Source organism: Coregonus clupeaformis, unplaced genomic scaffold (assembly GCF_020615455.1).
Source record: "Coregonus clupeaformis isolate EN_2021a unplaced genomic scaffold, ASM2061545v1 scaf1346, whole genome shotgun sequence".
Taxonomy (NCBI): domain Eukaryota; kingdom Metazoa; phylum Chordata; class Actinopteri; order Salmoniformes; family Salmonidae; genus Coregonus; species Coregonus clupeaformis.
In genome coordinates, this window is record NW_025534800.1 from 126,216 (window position 1) to 142,909 (window position 16,694).

The 16,694-nt window shown below is 43.7% G+C and overlaps 1 protein-coding gene across 1 annotated transcript in view; it reads left to right on the forward strand.

Moving 5' to 3' along the window:
- LOC121561318 (potassium voltage-gated channel subfamily C member 1-like) overlaps window positions 1-16,453 on the forward strand; it is a 39,984-nt gene extending 23,531 nt beyond the window's left edge. The window contains exons 3-4 of the mRNA XM_041873914.1: window positions 6,206-6,496; window positions 13,831-16,453. Of these exons, the coding sequence (XP_041729848.1) occupies window positions 6,206-6,496; window positions 13,831-13,946 (407 nt within the window). The 3' untranslated portion in view covers window positions 13,947-16,453. The remainder of the gene's footprint in view (window positions 1-6,205; window positions 6,497-13,830) is intronic.
- The last annotated feature ends 241 nt before the right edge of the window (window positions 16,454-16,694 follow it).

A 16,694-nucleotide genomic window follows, 5' to 3' on the forward strand; every position in this document is an offset into this window, starting at 1 on the left:
GCCAAATCGGCATACTCAGGTGGAATGTGCAAGGTGGGAACTTGGTTCGGGCTTTCCACCGTCGTTGCCCCTACGGAAACGCCTACACACCGCCCAGTACACTAATCAGACCATCTCTTGAGAGCTCTCTGCTGCCATGAAATGTTGGGGTTATGAGATGTTAACCAGGGAAGCCCCAACACCACGGGAAACGCAGGAGAATCAATGAAATACAAACGTAATATCTCCTCATGGCCCTCCTGCGTTTTCATCCGGAGAGGCGCCGTGACCTCCCTAATCAATCCTGACCCCAAAGGGCGGCTATCTAGGGCATGAATAGGGAAGGGAACATCAACAGGTACGATAGGAATCCCTAACTTATAGGTGAACTGGCGATCGATAAAATTCCCAGCTGCGCCTGAATCTACTAGCGCCTTATGCTGGGAGTGAGGAGAAACCTCGGGAAACACCACTTTAATACACATATGATCAACAGAGAGCTCTGGGTGAGTTGGGTGCCTACTCACCTGGAATGACTCATCAGTGTGTCGTCCACTGCCTCGATTCCTAGGAGACCCTCCCCAGCACCGACCAGCAGTGTGTCCTCTGCGGCCACAGTTGGTGCAGGGGACGGCCTCCCTCCTGGTCTCCCTCCTGGTCTCCCTAGCACCAGCACCCCCGAGCTCCATAGGGGTCGGCTCGGAAGTGCTGGGGGATGGAATGGACGGCCCCGAATCCGGACGTCCGCGGGTAGCCAACAGGGTATCCAGGCGAATCGACATGTCCACCAGTTGATCAAAGCTGAGGTTGGTGTCCCTGCAGGCCAATTCCCGACGCACGTCCTCCCTCAGGCTACATCTATAGTGGTCGATGAGGGCCCTCTCATTCCATCCCGTGTTGGCAGCCAGCGTCCGGAAGTCCAGCGCGAACTACTGCGCGCTCCTCCTCCCCTGTCTAAGGTGGAATAGACGCTCACCCGCCACTTTACCCTCTGGTGGATGATCGAATACTGCCCGGAAGCGGCGGGTGAACTCCGCATAGCTGACCGTAGCGGCGTCTATCCCACCCCACTCGGCGTTGGCCCACTCCAGCGCCTTGCCGGACAGACAGGAGATGAGGGCGGACACGCTCTCGTATCCCGAGGGCGCCAGGTGAATGGTTGCTAGGTAGAGTTCAACCTGGAGTAGGAAACCCTGGCACCCGGCCACTGTGCCATCATAAGCCCTCGGGAGCGAGAGCCGAATCCCACTGGACCCCGGAGGTGAAACGATGGGCATCGCCGATGGTGGTGGTATCGTTGGAGGGGATATAGGTAGACCCCCTCTTTCCCATCGCTCAATGGTGTTCACCACCCGTTCCATGGCGGTGCCGAGAGCCTGGATCATGGTCGCTTGGTGTTCAACGCGTGCCTCCATAGATCCAGCTGGCACCGCCTCTCCTGCTGACTCCATGAGAGGTGTGTGATTCTGTCAGAATGCGACGTGAATGCGGTAGGCGAAGTCAAACGCAGGACACCGAGCTACTGGAAACGATACTTTACTAACAAAGTAACCAGAATACAAAACAACCTCCAAACAGGGAGGGGAATACCCGCACACTAGCAACTGCCGAAAATGACGAGAACAATCACACACAACACACAATGAACAACAGAGGGTTAAATAGGGAATACAATACAACATAATAGGAAACAGGTGTACACAATCAAGACAAAACAAGTCAAACACAGAAACATAGATCGGTGGCAGCTAGTACTCCGGGGACGACGAACGCCGAAGCCTGCCCGAGCAAGGAGGAGGAGCAGCCTCGGCTGATTCCGTGACAATGCCCAAGAGGGTTAAGGCAGTGCTGCAAAATATTGACACTTTGGGCCCAATTTGGACATTTTCACTTAGGGGTGTACTCACTTTTGTTGCCAGCGGTTTAGACATTAATGGCTGTGTGTTGTGTTATTTTGAGGGGACAGCAAATTTACACTGTTATACAAGCTGTACACTCACTACTTTACATTGTAGCAAAGTGTCATTTCTTCAGTGTTGTCACATGAAAAGATACACTCAAATATTTACAAAAATGTGAGGGGTGTACTCACTTTTGTGAGATACTGTATATATTTTTAACAGCGAATGCCATTATTTCACAGTTAACTTTTTGAACTAACATTGCACCAGTGATATCGCACTCTATAAATGACTGCAATAAAAGAGACAGCCTGGTTGCCTGGAGACCTGTTTAACATGTGTGACTCATAGGGGAAGTTGGACAAAGACAACAGAGAGTGAGGTTTCCCTCATAGAACCTATCAATTTGCAGGAAGTCCCTTAGATGGATGATGACTGTGTTGCTCTTTCATGTTTTTCTGCTTGGTGACCAGGCCAGCTGTGGTGAGCACAAGCAGCTTTGGGGGATTCTCAGTTCCTCACAGGCTGATATACTGTACATCGCCTACTTATGATAGGGATAGGGCCTAACTGATTCCATGGGGTTCCCTCTTCTATGAAGTAGTGTGAGTAGTGAGATCAGTGTGTATTTATGCCCTGCCACGAGGGCCTGAAGTGGCCATGAGTACATCTGGTGATGGTTCCTTATTTACTGCCACATGTTACGGCCAAGCATCATTACACACTACGTCTATGACTAACAGCCCTTTGCTGAGTCATGAGCACTCTCTCACACACACACAAAACACACTGCACCCCTCACTCGCTGGCTGTACTCCTGTTTATAATAGAATCCTTTATAACTTTATAATCTATGTTTTCCCTGGAGAGTTGAGTTTCCAAGATGTCCCACTTACAAGGTGTTTCTACTGATAAGATTCCAACGATAGTTATTTGTTTGTAGATGACCTTGACCTCTTTCTGCACCTTTACTTTGCAGCATGTCAGATGGTGTCTACACGCTGAGCCATCAGGGCTTGTCACCTGACCTGACTCCCTGCAGAGAGAACAACTAGAGGTGACATAATGACCTGTCTGCTGGAGGAGAGAGGAAAAACAATAACAAGGGTCACACTTCCTGACTTCCTGACTTCCTCTAGTCATATGATACAGGATGTACTGAAGTCCCATTACTTCTATGATCTTGACCAATGAGAGTTAGAGTTTCACCAGGCACTGCCATAATGTACGTTCTCTGGAGGTGGTAAAAACAATGATTGTTTTCACCTTCCCACCATCCTCTCTCTTACTTAATGTCTCGTTTATTTAATTCCCCCCAATCTTTTTTCCGTGCCAATGCATGTTGCCATGACAACAGTGTCCAAGCAACGCACATTGCACAATAGGATTCAGGTTCTGCCAGGAACTGCAGCCATTCACTTGCTTCTCCTATTATTCACACTGGGCTGCAGAGCAGAATGATGGAGTAACCAGGCAATCTGAAACTCATTTAGCACCCAATCAGAAAACAATTTGACCAGCTCATCCATCTACTGTACATGATGTCACTGAATGGTAATTTAACACACAGACATTAGAGCAACACTTTACATTACATGGACATTATTCCAAAGTGACTATAAGGGATACATTTATGTAATCAACTGCTTCCAAGTATGTAATAACACATGAATACACACATTCAGGAACGTGCTGAGCATGGGCCATCAAGATGGGTTGGGTTCAGCTCAGGGGGAAATGAATAATGTATGTGGAATGTTGTGCTTCTGGCACTTAAGTTGGCATTCTCTATATACGGCCTACCGTGGAGTGAGAACTCTGTCTGAGTCCTCCAGTCATTGAACAAGAGGCATGGGCTGTTTGATTAGGATGAGGGATAGGCTAGGATTGCCAAATATGCAATGCATCAATTTACTCTTTACAGCAGTCTACAAAGAGCTCACTTTCTCTGAATAAGAGAGCTGGGAAAGGTTACATAACTTTTAAAGTACTGTACTGTACTCCTCATAACACTGGTCCCTTGAGCAGCTGATGTGATCGAGCATTCTGGCTCGACACACACAGACACAATCACACACGCGCGCACGCGCACGCGCACAAAACGTAGCTACTTGCTTATTTATGACATCCATTACTTTGCTACATACTTGAATATGGTGTGTGCTTATTGTTGGAAGTTTAAACAGATGGACACATCTATTTTTACTAATCAATGTCAAAACACACAGACACACATGAAGGGACCAGTGGGGAGTTGACCCAGTGACGTGCCATTGGGATGACAATGGGAGTGCAGTCCCAGACAGTGAGCACTAAGCAAGCCAGTGCAGTAAAAAAAAAACACCCTCTGAAATGTCTGTCATCATTAATTCAGTGAGCCGTTTTTAGCCACACGTGCACACAGACACACACTTCTGGACCAGGTCTGCTAACTTACATACAGTATCACGCTGTATATCTCTTCTGTGGTTGTGCAGTGTGGCAATACATTTGAATGAGAGGCGATGAGTATGGTTCTGCGATAAATGTTGTTAGTACAGTAGAAAGTAGAGAGTAAGGTGGCTTCAGGCTGTAGTGATGGCTGACCAAAATGACCAAAATGCATCATGCTTCCTCCACAATGCCAGTGATGGACAGATCTCAGTGATATGGTCATTACTGCTGTGTCATCTTTACCCTCCCTCTCTTTCCCGTAAAGAGGCACCAACTGGACAAATCCTATGCCACTTCATCACATCAGACATGCACGATGACCAGGCCAACAGCCAATCAATAGAGCCCATGACCTGGATACAGATATCCAGAAGATGAATGAGGGGATGGGGGGAAATAACAGAGGGATGAAAAAAAGACAAAGTCGATAGGGAGAAAGAGAGGAACAGACAGGGTGCAATTCAAGTGAAGGAGGAGGGAAGGAGTGAGGGACGTAGAGTATGGTGTCTTTATTCATTGAACTATTCCGAAGAAAGTGACTCATCTCCCACTCTCTCTCCCCTCCTTCCTCTCCCTCCATCCCAGGGGGTCTGCGTCACATGTACAATGGCTGTGTGTGGCTGGCTAGGGTCTGTCTGCTGCCTGCTGCGCTGACAAGAGCAAATGAATATCTGTACATGTGTAATGGGGTGGAGCATTAATGCAGCAGCAGAGAGACCATTGCTAATATCTGCAAGTGTTACCCACAAATCATGTTTTACTACAGAGGTGACAGTGGTGGTCTGGGCTGTGTGATCCAGTCTGGAGATTTAATGCTTATAAGGCCCACATGAGGTATGACATGTGAGGCCTGGATGATCAAATGGTAGTGTTTCCAGTTCTCTCAGATTGTTGGGAGTTGGTCATGTACAGAAGGTAGAGTTTGTGAACTCCACTACCTTTATTAACCATACTGAAGATGAAGAATCGTAATGCACCAGTGGTGGAAAAAGTACCCGATTTGTCATACTTGAGTAAAAGGAAAGATACCTTTAATAGAAAATGACTCAAGTTAAAGTGAAAGTCACCCAGTAAAGTACTACTTGAGTAAAAGTCTAAAAGTATTTGGTTTTAAATATACTTCAGTATCAAAAGTACAAATAATTTAGAATTCCTTATATTAAGCAAACCAGACGGCACAATTTTTATTTATTTATTTACGGATAGCCAGGGTCACACTCCAACACTCAGACATCATTTACGAACAAAGCATTTGTGTTTAGTGAGTCCGCCAGATCAGAGGCAGTAGGGATGACCAGGGATGTTCTCTTGATAAGTGTGTGAATTTGATCATTTTCCTGTCCTGCTAAGCATTCAAAATGTAATGAGTACTTTTGGGTGTCAGGGAAAAGTACAGCATTTTCTTTAGGAATGTAGTGAAGTAATAAAAATAGGAAAGTAAAGTACAGATATTTTAAAAAATGACTTAAGTAGTACTTTAAAGTATTTTTACTTAAGGACTTTACACCACTGTATGGCACTATGGTTGTTTTATTAACCTGTAAATAGTCACTGCTATGTCTGGAAATACTGGTGGTAAATTTACAGGACAGGAACTTGTTAGTTTTGAGAGTGAGCGATTTGGGAAACCAAAGAAAGCAGGTATTCTGTGCCAAATTGAGCAGCAAGTATGAAGAGTTTTTGTTAGTTGAAGTTCCAGTGGTTGGGATTTGGGGCAGTTGGGAAAGGTCAATGTTGATTTTACATTTTAAAAAGTTTGACGATTGTGCTTCAAAACTGTGTTACCTGGTTGATTAAAAAAACAGCCAAGCTTGCACATAAATGCCGGTTCTGACACATCCTCTTCCACACCATTGAGGAATCACTACAAAGTTCTTCTCCCTCTGTTTCAGTTCCACAAGCTGTTTTTCAAGATCCCAACGTGAACGGGGAAACGTCCAAGGAGTCAGCCAAGGAGTCAGCCAAGGAGTTAGACAAGGATTTAGCCAAGGAGTCAGCCAAGGAGGCAGCCAAGGAGGCAGAAAAAGCAGCGCTGGCCAATGAAGACTGTCCCCACATAGACCAGATCCTATCACCTGACGACGGCCAGATCTTAAGCCCTATTGACCGGTCCGAGCAGCAGCCCTGCTTCCTCCTGGCTATGGGAGGGCGGCCAGGCCACACGGCGGCCAGAGTCAGGAAGGGTACGTAATATGACACACGTAGACACAGGCCTTACATCAGGGCACACATCCCAGGGCTTAAATCTCAGGGCACACTTGCCTCAGGGCACACACTTCAGGGCACACACTTCAGGGCACACACTTCAGGGCACACACTTCAGGGCACACACTTCAGGGCACACACTTCAGGGCACACACTTCAGGGAACACACCTCAGGGAACACACCTCAGGGAACACACCTCAGGGAACACACCTCAGGGCACACACTCAGACTCAAGCACAAACATACTTTCATGTGTACTCAGGGAGGAGAAACTGCACACACACAAGTCTGAAACGTGACACAAAAATACACTTTAGAGAGCACACAGATTATTTTTGTTATTGCTATCTCCTATATGACCGTAGGTCTTGTCCTTACTATCCTTGTGTATACAGCCTCCAACACAAACAACTTTAGGTCCCCCACCCACATACTACTGCTGAGCGACACAGCATCACCCCCAACATTCTTATTTGGCATTTGGACGCTAGCCTTTTTCCCTGTCCAACTCTTCTCACTCTCTTTCATTAAAACTGAATCATCTGAATTACTCTTACCTTCGTTTATTTACTTCCGCATGAAATAAGTTACTGAACAAATATATAAACAAATCACTAATCAGTGGTCTTGTTTTTTTGTTTTGGGATTTTCTTGAAATTCTTCTTTACTTTACCCTGCCAACCCTCCTCTCCATCTCTGGCTGTTCTATCCTCTCCATGTGGTTTGTTCACTATCACTGAGACTATCACACTGCCCCCTGGGCCAACCTTAACTTTCCCTTTTTCTGTTTTTCTTTGTCATATGTTTGTTTTTCTTTGTTTTTCCTCCACCCATTGTCTGATCTGTTTGTTCCTCCCTCCATCCCCCCATCCTTGACTTGTGTCTAATTGGCCGGTAGCTGGCCCTTCCCAGGGGAGGTCACTGACAGAGCCGGCGCCCCCATGCCCACCGCTCGACCCCCAAGGCCCCCAGGCCTACCCTCTGCTGCAGCTAGCTGGGTGGGTATGTGGCCAAGAGGACGGCCATGCCACACTCACAACCTGACGCCCCAGCCTCTAACACTAAAGAATAGCACAATCAAAGACATGCCTTGTTCACCACCGAGAGATCCTTGATATCCTTATGCTCTATGATAACATCAGGCCCTCACCTTATCCTCTAGTCTACAGTTACACCAGACAAAGGTAGGACAACTGCAACCCAAAGGCTTCTATGATCAATCAACTCTGAAAAAGAAGAAGAAGAAGAAGCTGCTTCCACAATTGTTGCAGTATGAAACTATAATGCCAGTGTCGTCCGCAGCTTCTTAAATTAGCTGCTTGTGAGCGTAGGGAGATGAATCACAAGCACATAATACCATATATTGTTGTCATGGGCTAATAGCATTGCTAAATCTCACCTGCCATCTTCCCCAGCCAAGTTCCAAGACACTTGCTAAGACAGAACCTGTTACAGCCTCCATACAGTATACAGTTTACACATACTTTTTATCCTTCCTCTTCTAGTGCACGTGGAGCTTTTTTTGGTTGAAAGGTCACACATTCCCACTGTGTCCCATAGTGGACTGCTCTTTGTGAGCATGATCTGTTTTGGATGGACAAGTTCAGTGACTCTCAAGAGCCATAACACAAACACAACAGTAATCCACTGTGTCCACGTCATGAGACTGATCCATTACATTTACATTTGTACATTTTAGTCATTTAGCAGACACTCTTATCCAGAGCGACTTACAATTAGTGAGTGCATATATTATTATTTATTTTTTCATAGATTAATCAAGTAGGATGACCACTAACATGAAATACAACATATCAACAACATAACAGTAGCTAAGAGAACACATGCCCTCACTGTTGTATTTTCTATGCCATGTGTTTATGAATGTGCTTCGGAGTGTGTGTACGGTATGTCTGCGAGTGTGTCTGTGTGTGATTGTCTATGTATACGTTGCCAATGTAAAGGGAACCTGTTTCTCTGTTGCTCCATGTTGGCATGTGTTGTGCTTGTCTCTTAACTCAACACTGCTGATGGTTGGCATTGGAGGTAAGGGGTGAAGTATGGTGAGGAATAAGAGAGGCCACATGACGTTACATTATATGACAAGCATGGTGAGAAGCAAGACGGGATATTTCAACAGCGTCCTACCTCTGATCTAACAATTAATAATAATTCAACAAGATCTAACTTCAGCTAAGAACTATTTTTATGTTATTGCTTCACAAACAGATGACAGGCTATTGTTGTTCTTAAATATCAGCATATCTTAATATTATGTAACAAGATCACAATATAATTGGACTGCAGTAGATACATGTTGAAGTCTAGCTGAATATGGCTCTGTGCCAGCACTCTTATAGACAGTATTACAAAGCAGACTGGATACTGTTAGTCTCTCTTCTCCATTTGATATTGTTAACCAGAAAATGATCTTGATGTTGACCGAGCTGAATAAGTGTTAGATAAGTGTTAGTGCCTGGAGCCAGATTGGCTGTTGGGCTCTCAACCCTGCAATAAAATACATTGATGTGCCTTCTCTTTCTGAGCCGTGCCTCAACCCCCAACCCCCCCACCCCCACCCACCCCCCCAAACCGCTCTCTGCATGCTTCCGGGACCTTAATCAAACAGAGAATGCATGAATTTTAATACATGTATGTACAATTGGCCTACAATGTTGGATCAATAACATTCTAACGTTTGAAAAAAGAGTGGAAGGAAATTCTTTGAAAGATAGAGGTCCCATACAGATACCCTACTGGAGTGGTGTCAGTGTTTGCAGGGACCTGCAGCACACCTAGTGTCCTGTAGCAGACTATCCTATCCATTCTGTAGGCATGGATCAGTGGCAAAGGGCGGTCTCCTAGGGTCCCCTCTAGACCCCTGCCCCTCTCCCCGTTACCCACCCACAGAAACCCCGTCCGCAGCTGGCTCCTGTCCCACCGTGTTGTATCGGTCTGTCCCATTCCTGTCCTCTGAACCTTGCTCTCTGTCTTCAGCTTTTCGCTTCCCTCTCTTCTTTTTTCTGTGGTTATCTATCTGTGTTGCTTGTTCTCTGTCTCTGTAAACTGTCCCTTCTCAAAACTGATAATGGGAAGAGAGTCTTTAATACCTGAAATATGGAAGTTTGAGATCCATAGGAAAGAGAAGGTCAGCTCAGGTAGATTCCGAAAGATCTGGAATAACTCATATAGAACCCTACACCTATGAACGGGAGAAAAATACTATTGTATTGCCCATCCAAATGAGGAAAAGGACCCAGCTGTAAATATTCACTGTAGGTAAAGTACTCCAACACTTCAATTATTGGAACTTAGTCATGTCAATATTGAAGGCAAACCATCAATAGATTCAGTAGTAAAGATATATATTTTTGCTTATTTATATTATATTTCATAATACTTTTTTAAAAGGTAAAGAATTTCTCCTCCCACCACTAGAACACCCACAAAGTAGCTACTTCAAAGAGAAGTCAAATTTTCCCATTTTTGGTTGACGTCTTCTTCCGTTCTGCTCTTCTGTCTTTTATTCTGTCAGTCTTCCTATCCAGCTACAATCCTGTCTTTCTCTGTTGGGGAGGCTCCCCCTCAGGGAGGTTGTGTGTATGGACAGAACTCCGATACAACAGAGAGTAGGCCCAGTCACACATCCCGACACTCTGTTCCTCTGCTGTCCTCTCAACTTGTCTCTTTCTTTCACTTCTCTGTATCTTTGTCCCTCGTTTTCTCTCCTTCTCCTGGATCACCACAGAGCAAGTTCTTTTCTTTTTAAAACATCTGTAAGAGGTCATCTGTCTCTGTAACCCCCCCCCATTGTCTTACTTTTCTCAAATGAATCCACGCTCTTGGGAATGACCAATGACTGGCTGATGCTCAGCAACCCAACCCTTCCCTGTATTCTCCACCACAGATCCCTGTAAAGAGGAGACTGTCTTAGTTAAGTATATGCAGGCAGAAGTTCTCAGAGTGACCTGAGGGGGGCGCACCACAGTCTGACTCTGAGTGGGAGAAACCAACGAACGCTTTGGGAGAAATCCCCCTCTCCAACGTTTCTTGATTCCACGGATGGAGGGCTTGACAGGGCCACATTCACAGTGAGGAAGAGAAACAGTAGATACAGAGGGTTCTTACAGTGAGATCACTTGTCTTACTTTGATGGACAGGTTTTCTCTTAAATGTGGAAGAAAATCAAGATAGAAGAAGTCCTTTTTGCTTTTCTTCATTGTTGTTTTTGTACTGACTTTTTCTCAAGGAAGAACTGGAAGAGGACAGAAAGACACATCACAAAGGAACACTGGTCTGACATCTTGGCCTGAATGGCCAAAAGGAGTGGAATGAAATCAATAAGTAGAGGACAATAAGAATAACTGCTAATGGCATTTATGTCACCCGGTACCATCAGTTAAACCTGACTCTTTTTATTTAGCATGAGTTGCATCGTGGACTACACATTTTTTTTCAAAACAAACTAGAGCTATTACGACTATCCATATGAATAATATATTTTTCTTTTAACGATTCCTCACTTTTGCATACAATTTATGTAGCCAGACTATTAAGGTGTTCAATGACAGTGTGTTTTCTTTTTACCTTTCTTCCTATTTTTCTTTGTGGTACAGAGTACATGTTACCTGGCAGCTCTGGTCATATTGACCACTATTCCCTAACTAGAGACTTGTAGAGAGAAGGAGAATATACATATTTCAGCAAGCTCTCTCTGTTGTGAAAAGCTAAAATAACTTTTGACCTTGTTTCTGTTGGCATGCTTGTGATCCTGGATCTTAATGAGAAGAATCATTTAGGCTAAATTAGTGATACAGTGGGGAGAACAAGTATTTGATACACTGCCGATTTTGCAGGTTTTCCTACTTACAAAGCATGTAGAGGTCTGTAATTTTTATCATAGGTACACTTAAACTGTGAGAGACGAAATCTAAAACAAAAATCCAGAAAATCACATTGTATGATTTTTAAGTAATTAATTTGCATTTTATTGCATGACATAAGTATTTGATCACCTACCAACCAGTAAGAATTCCGGCTCTCACAGACCTGTTAGTTTTTCTTTAAGAAGCCCTCCTGTTCTCCACTCATTACCTGTATTAACTGCACCTGTTTGAACTCGTTACCTGCATAAAAGACACCTGTCCACACACTCAATCAAACAGACTCCAACCTCTCCACAATGGCCAAGACCAGAGAGCTGTGTAAGGACATCAGGGATAAAATTGTAGACCTGCACAAGGCTGGGTGGGGCTCCAGGACAATAGGCAAGCAGCTTGGTGAGAAGGCGCAATTATTAGAAAATGGAAGAAGTTCAAGATGACGGTCAATCACCCTCGGTCTGTGACTCCATGCAAGATCTCACCTCGTGGGGCATCAATGATCATGAGGAAGGTGAAGGATCAGCCCAGAACTACACGGCAGGACCTGGTCAATGACCTGAAGAGAGCTGGGACCACAGTCTCAAAGAAAACCATTAGTAACATACTACGCCGTCATGGATTAAAATCCTGCAGCGCACGCAAGGTACCCCTGCTCAAGCCAGCGCATGTCCAGGCCCGTCTGAAGTTTGCCAATGACCATCTGGATGATCCAGAGGAGGAATGGGAGAAGGACATGTGGTCTGATGAGACAAAAATAGAGCTCCACTCGCCGTGTTTGGAGGAAGAAGAAGGATGAGTACAACCCCAAGAACACCATCCCAACCGTGAAGCATGGAGGTGGAAACATCATTCTTTGGGGATGCTTTTCTGCAAAGGGGACAGGACGACTGCACCGTATTGAGGGGGAGGATGGATGGGGCCATGTATCGCGAGATCTTGGCCAACAACCTCCTTCCCTCAGTAAGAGCATTGAAGATGGGTCGTGGCTGGGTCTTCCAGCATGACAACGACCCGAAACACACAGCCAGGGCAACTAAGGAGTGGCTCCGTGAAGAAGCATCTCAAGGTCCTGGAGTGGCCTAGCCAGTCTCCAGACCTGAACCCAATAGAAAATCTTTGGAGGGAGCTGAAAGTCCGTATTGCCCAGCGACAGCCCCGAAACCGGAAGGATCTGGAGAAGGTCAGTATGGAGGAGTGGGCCAAAATCCCTGCTGCAGTGTGTGCAAACCTGGTCAAGACCTACAGGAAACGTATGATCTCTGTAATTGCAAACAAAGATTTCTGTACCAAATATTAAGTTCTGCTTTTCTGATGTATCAAATACTTATGTCATGCAATAAAATGCAAATTAATTACTTAAAAATCATACAATGTGATTTTCTGGATTTTTGTTTTAGATTTCGTCTCTCACAGTTGAAGTGTACCTATGATAAAAATTACAGACCTCTACATACTTTGTAAGTAGGAAAACCTGCAAAATCGGCAGTGTATCAAATACTTGTTCTCCCCACTGTATATGTTTCTGTCTACTGCTATACATCTTGATGTATACAATCGATTATTTATGGAGAACTTATCGTAGTGAACCATTGTTACTTTCACATACTAAGTATATAATTTGAACAGTGTTATTTTTGAAAGAAAATGAAAATCTGGTTGAGTCAGGTTGTGTCTGACCATCTTTCCCTCTCACAACCTTTAGCTACTATGAAAGCAGCAAAAATATATGTATATTTTAAAGCGTTGTTTGCAATTAAGAACATGGGGGAAATCAACTGCATGCACAATGTTATGCAACATGAAATCAATAGGTAAAAAAAGAGTTCAAGAATACAACTCTAGCATGAAATAAATTTTGTATGAAACCTGTCAGAGGGGTCTGTACTTCATTGAATGGATTGAATGTATATGAATGTATTTCTCCCTTTCTCTCCTCTGGTGTACCAAGCTTTTTGGAAACCAAAAGGAAGTGAATGGGATGATCTTAAACAGGAGTGAAATCAAGTCTGAACCCAGAGTGGCCTGAAAGATGCATGGCAGAATGCACAGCATGGTGATGATTAAACCCTCAACAACATCTAAAGGGGACTTTAAATGAAAGCATGGTTTGAACATACCCGTAAGACTTCCCTTTAAAACAACCTCTTTTATACAGACATTCTACATAAAGAGGTGTGATGCATTGGCTAAGCATGGGTGAAGCATGGTCAAACTAGCTGGTTTACCATGGGATGCCTGCCCGATGGCACACATTAAATTCCTCTAAAGTAATCTCATCTCTGCCCCTCCCTCTGCACTTTGAGCATCATCCACCATTAACTCTCACCCACGCCCGCACCCAGCAGGCCCTCGCCCAGCAGGCCCTCGCCCAGCAGGCCCTCACCCAGCAGGCCCTGGGTAATAACACTTCTGTCTCTCTTCTCTCTAGCATCCCGCCCAGGCCGGACCAGGCGATCACAGAACACAGACCAGTCAGTCTGTGTTATGAACCACGGTGTCCCAACCACACTATGTGTGGGCCACAACGTCCCATCCCCCGACTGATAATGCTCTTAGTCTGTTTGTACATAGATGACCAGTGCCAGGGGGGTGCTGACGTGGACAGCTGGCCATGCTGCCAGCCCCTGCCCAGCCTTAAATGTCACCCAGAAGAGTCGTTGTTCTCACACCTTTCTCATTGGCTGCTGTACCTATGACTGGTTGATTTCATGCTGTACACACTTGAGTAAGAATTAACATTGTGTGTGTGTGTGTGCGCGTGTGTATGTTTGTGTGTGTGTGTGTGCGTGCGTGTGTTTATTGAAGTTTATGTTTGTTTTCTATAAGTGTTGTATATCTGCTTCTCTTCCTTGTGTCTGACTTCATGTAACTATGTTGGAGAAAGTCTAATCAAGAGTGTCATTTTCACCCCAGTAACACAGTCATTTTACCCCTGAGTTAAAACTTGCCAAATATTTGTTTTCTGGCTGTTTTTGTCATACCACGTCTGAGTTGTCTTTTTGATATATTTGAATTTTTTACCCTCAACTTTGCTTTGAGAATTGTTGAATGTCTTCACTCTTTACACATTAAGGTTTGCGTGTAAGAAAAATGAATTCAGCAAAGTGATCATAACTGCAACAATGACATTTTTTCAGTTGGTCTTAATCAGTTAGTTTTTTATGTCATAAAATGTAACTTGCCCTAAATTCAACTGTAGTTGTGCTTTAAATTAGTTTGATATCCCCAGTTATACAAACAATTGACACATTTCTTGCCTAAATATGTATTGGATGTATGGTACTATGCCTGCATAGGGAACCTTGCAGTTATCAGCAATGGAAATAAACATTTATTAGAGGTATTTCTTACAAATACAGCATTACTCTGTTAACTTCATGCTGCAAGGTGGAAAACTGGCATCCGGACAATGTGCTGTAGATTTAATATACATATTGCACTCAGAACAAGGTTTTGATATGCATGTGCTTAATTTATGTGGCCATGAGACTAACAGAGATCAAGCAGTAACATAAGTCAATACAAAACTGGTTTTGATGGGATACAAACTAAATGATTATCCATGTTGTAACTACCTAGAAAATGACAACTGGTTGGTTGGTTTCTGAACTCTCTTTCAACAGTACTGTATGTGGTACACTTACATGAAACAATGTTTCCACAATGTTTTCACAAGCGTATAATGTTTTCACAAGCTTTGGGCTTTGCTTTTCTAGTTAGCTATAGAATATGGACTAATATCCCCTTTGTCACCTGGCCTAATGTATCAAAGGGCCAGGTTATTACCAATATGTTGCATGAGCAAGCTATGGTACTAGATACCATTATTGGCATTGAGATGTGTGTAAGAGAGGTAGGCTGAGGAACAGTTTTCCACTATTTCCATAAACTCAGTCTGAATGCCTTTATTATAAAGAAAAATCCACTTTGCTGCAAAGTCGTCACATTTTCCTTTTACCAACTCCCAGGGGGATTATTCACCACATAATTTCCTACATGGAATATCAAACACAAAATATACATTAACCACATAGTTATTGAAGGTTGATAGCCTAATGACGGAATATATGCATAGTCTATGTATACTAATAACCTCTTAATTTGGCTCACAAATGCTCTTAGCATACGATTGCTGCCACAGACAATATATACACTGCCTGTATAATAAACCATTCAACCAGCGCTCCAAACTAGACATCAGGGTAAACTATTGGGTTTGGTAGATAAGGTCTCTTGCACTGAACAACAGACCAGTGTATTTCATTATGTAGAACTTGAATTGAGAATATTTGCTATTTAAATGTTGCTATTTAATCAGTTAAGGGTTGGGGTGCATATCTGTATAATGTAAAGTGTTTGTATTTCTAAAGTCCGTTTTTAGACCAGACTACTTAGCTCAGCTAACAGGGTAAAGCGGAACCAGCCAAGGAAAGACTTTGAATTCCTCCTATAGTGAACTAGTCAATGTAGACATTAAGCTGTATTTACACACTGCAACACTGCCTCACCAATGCACACTTTTGATCCACATACACAAACCTATCCAAGGGGTGGAGTGAAGCATGGGACAGTGCAAGCCACTATTATGCAACAGGGAGACTCCTCCCTCTTCAATGGTGCCATATTTTAGGGATCAGAGTGTTTACTAAACATTTGCTAAGGGAATTGCATATTTTTTCCACAGTTGTTTTTCTTTGCAGCAAACCACAGTACAGTATACCATATACTCCAACATCTTGCAAAATATATATAAAATTAGGTAGAAAGATGTTCAGTAGTGAATGCTAACCAACCTTAGTGCTGAGATTGGTTATGGTTTGAAGTTAGTGCTTGTATAAGAAGAGGTTTTAAGATGATAAAAGAACTGCCTGTGTGAACATACGATGTGCATCGTTCACACAACTCAGTCTATGTTGGAAGAATGCCAGATGTTTGTTTTGATTTCTCATGCCCCCTCTGTCGACCAACACAGGGACACATTATTATGTTCCCTTTGAAGATATGTATTCTAACTGAACTTTTCTGGATGATCCTTCAAAAATAACCGCATTAATAAGATACAAAAATAAATGAAATAAATTATCTCTTTGTTTTTGTGCTTATATGTTTTGTTTGAGTGAATCATTTATTGTTTTTAATCTCTCACATGTACACTTCTATCTGAACAGCGCATGTTTTGAATGTTTATTACGTTCATATACTCTCTACATTCGGCTTGCTGCTCTGCCCCTGTTCCAATGGAAACCATCTGCACAGGAGGACACATCAGAACATTGGAGGCAAAAATTACAT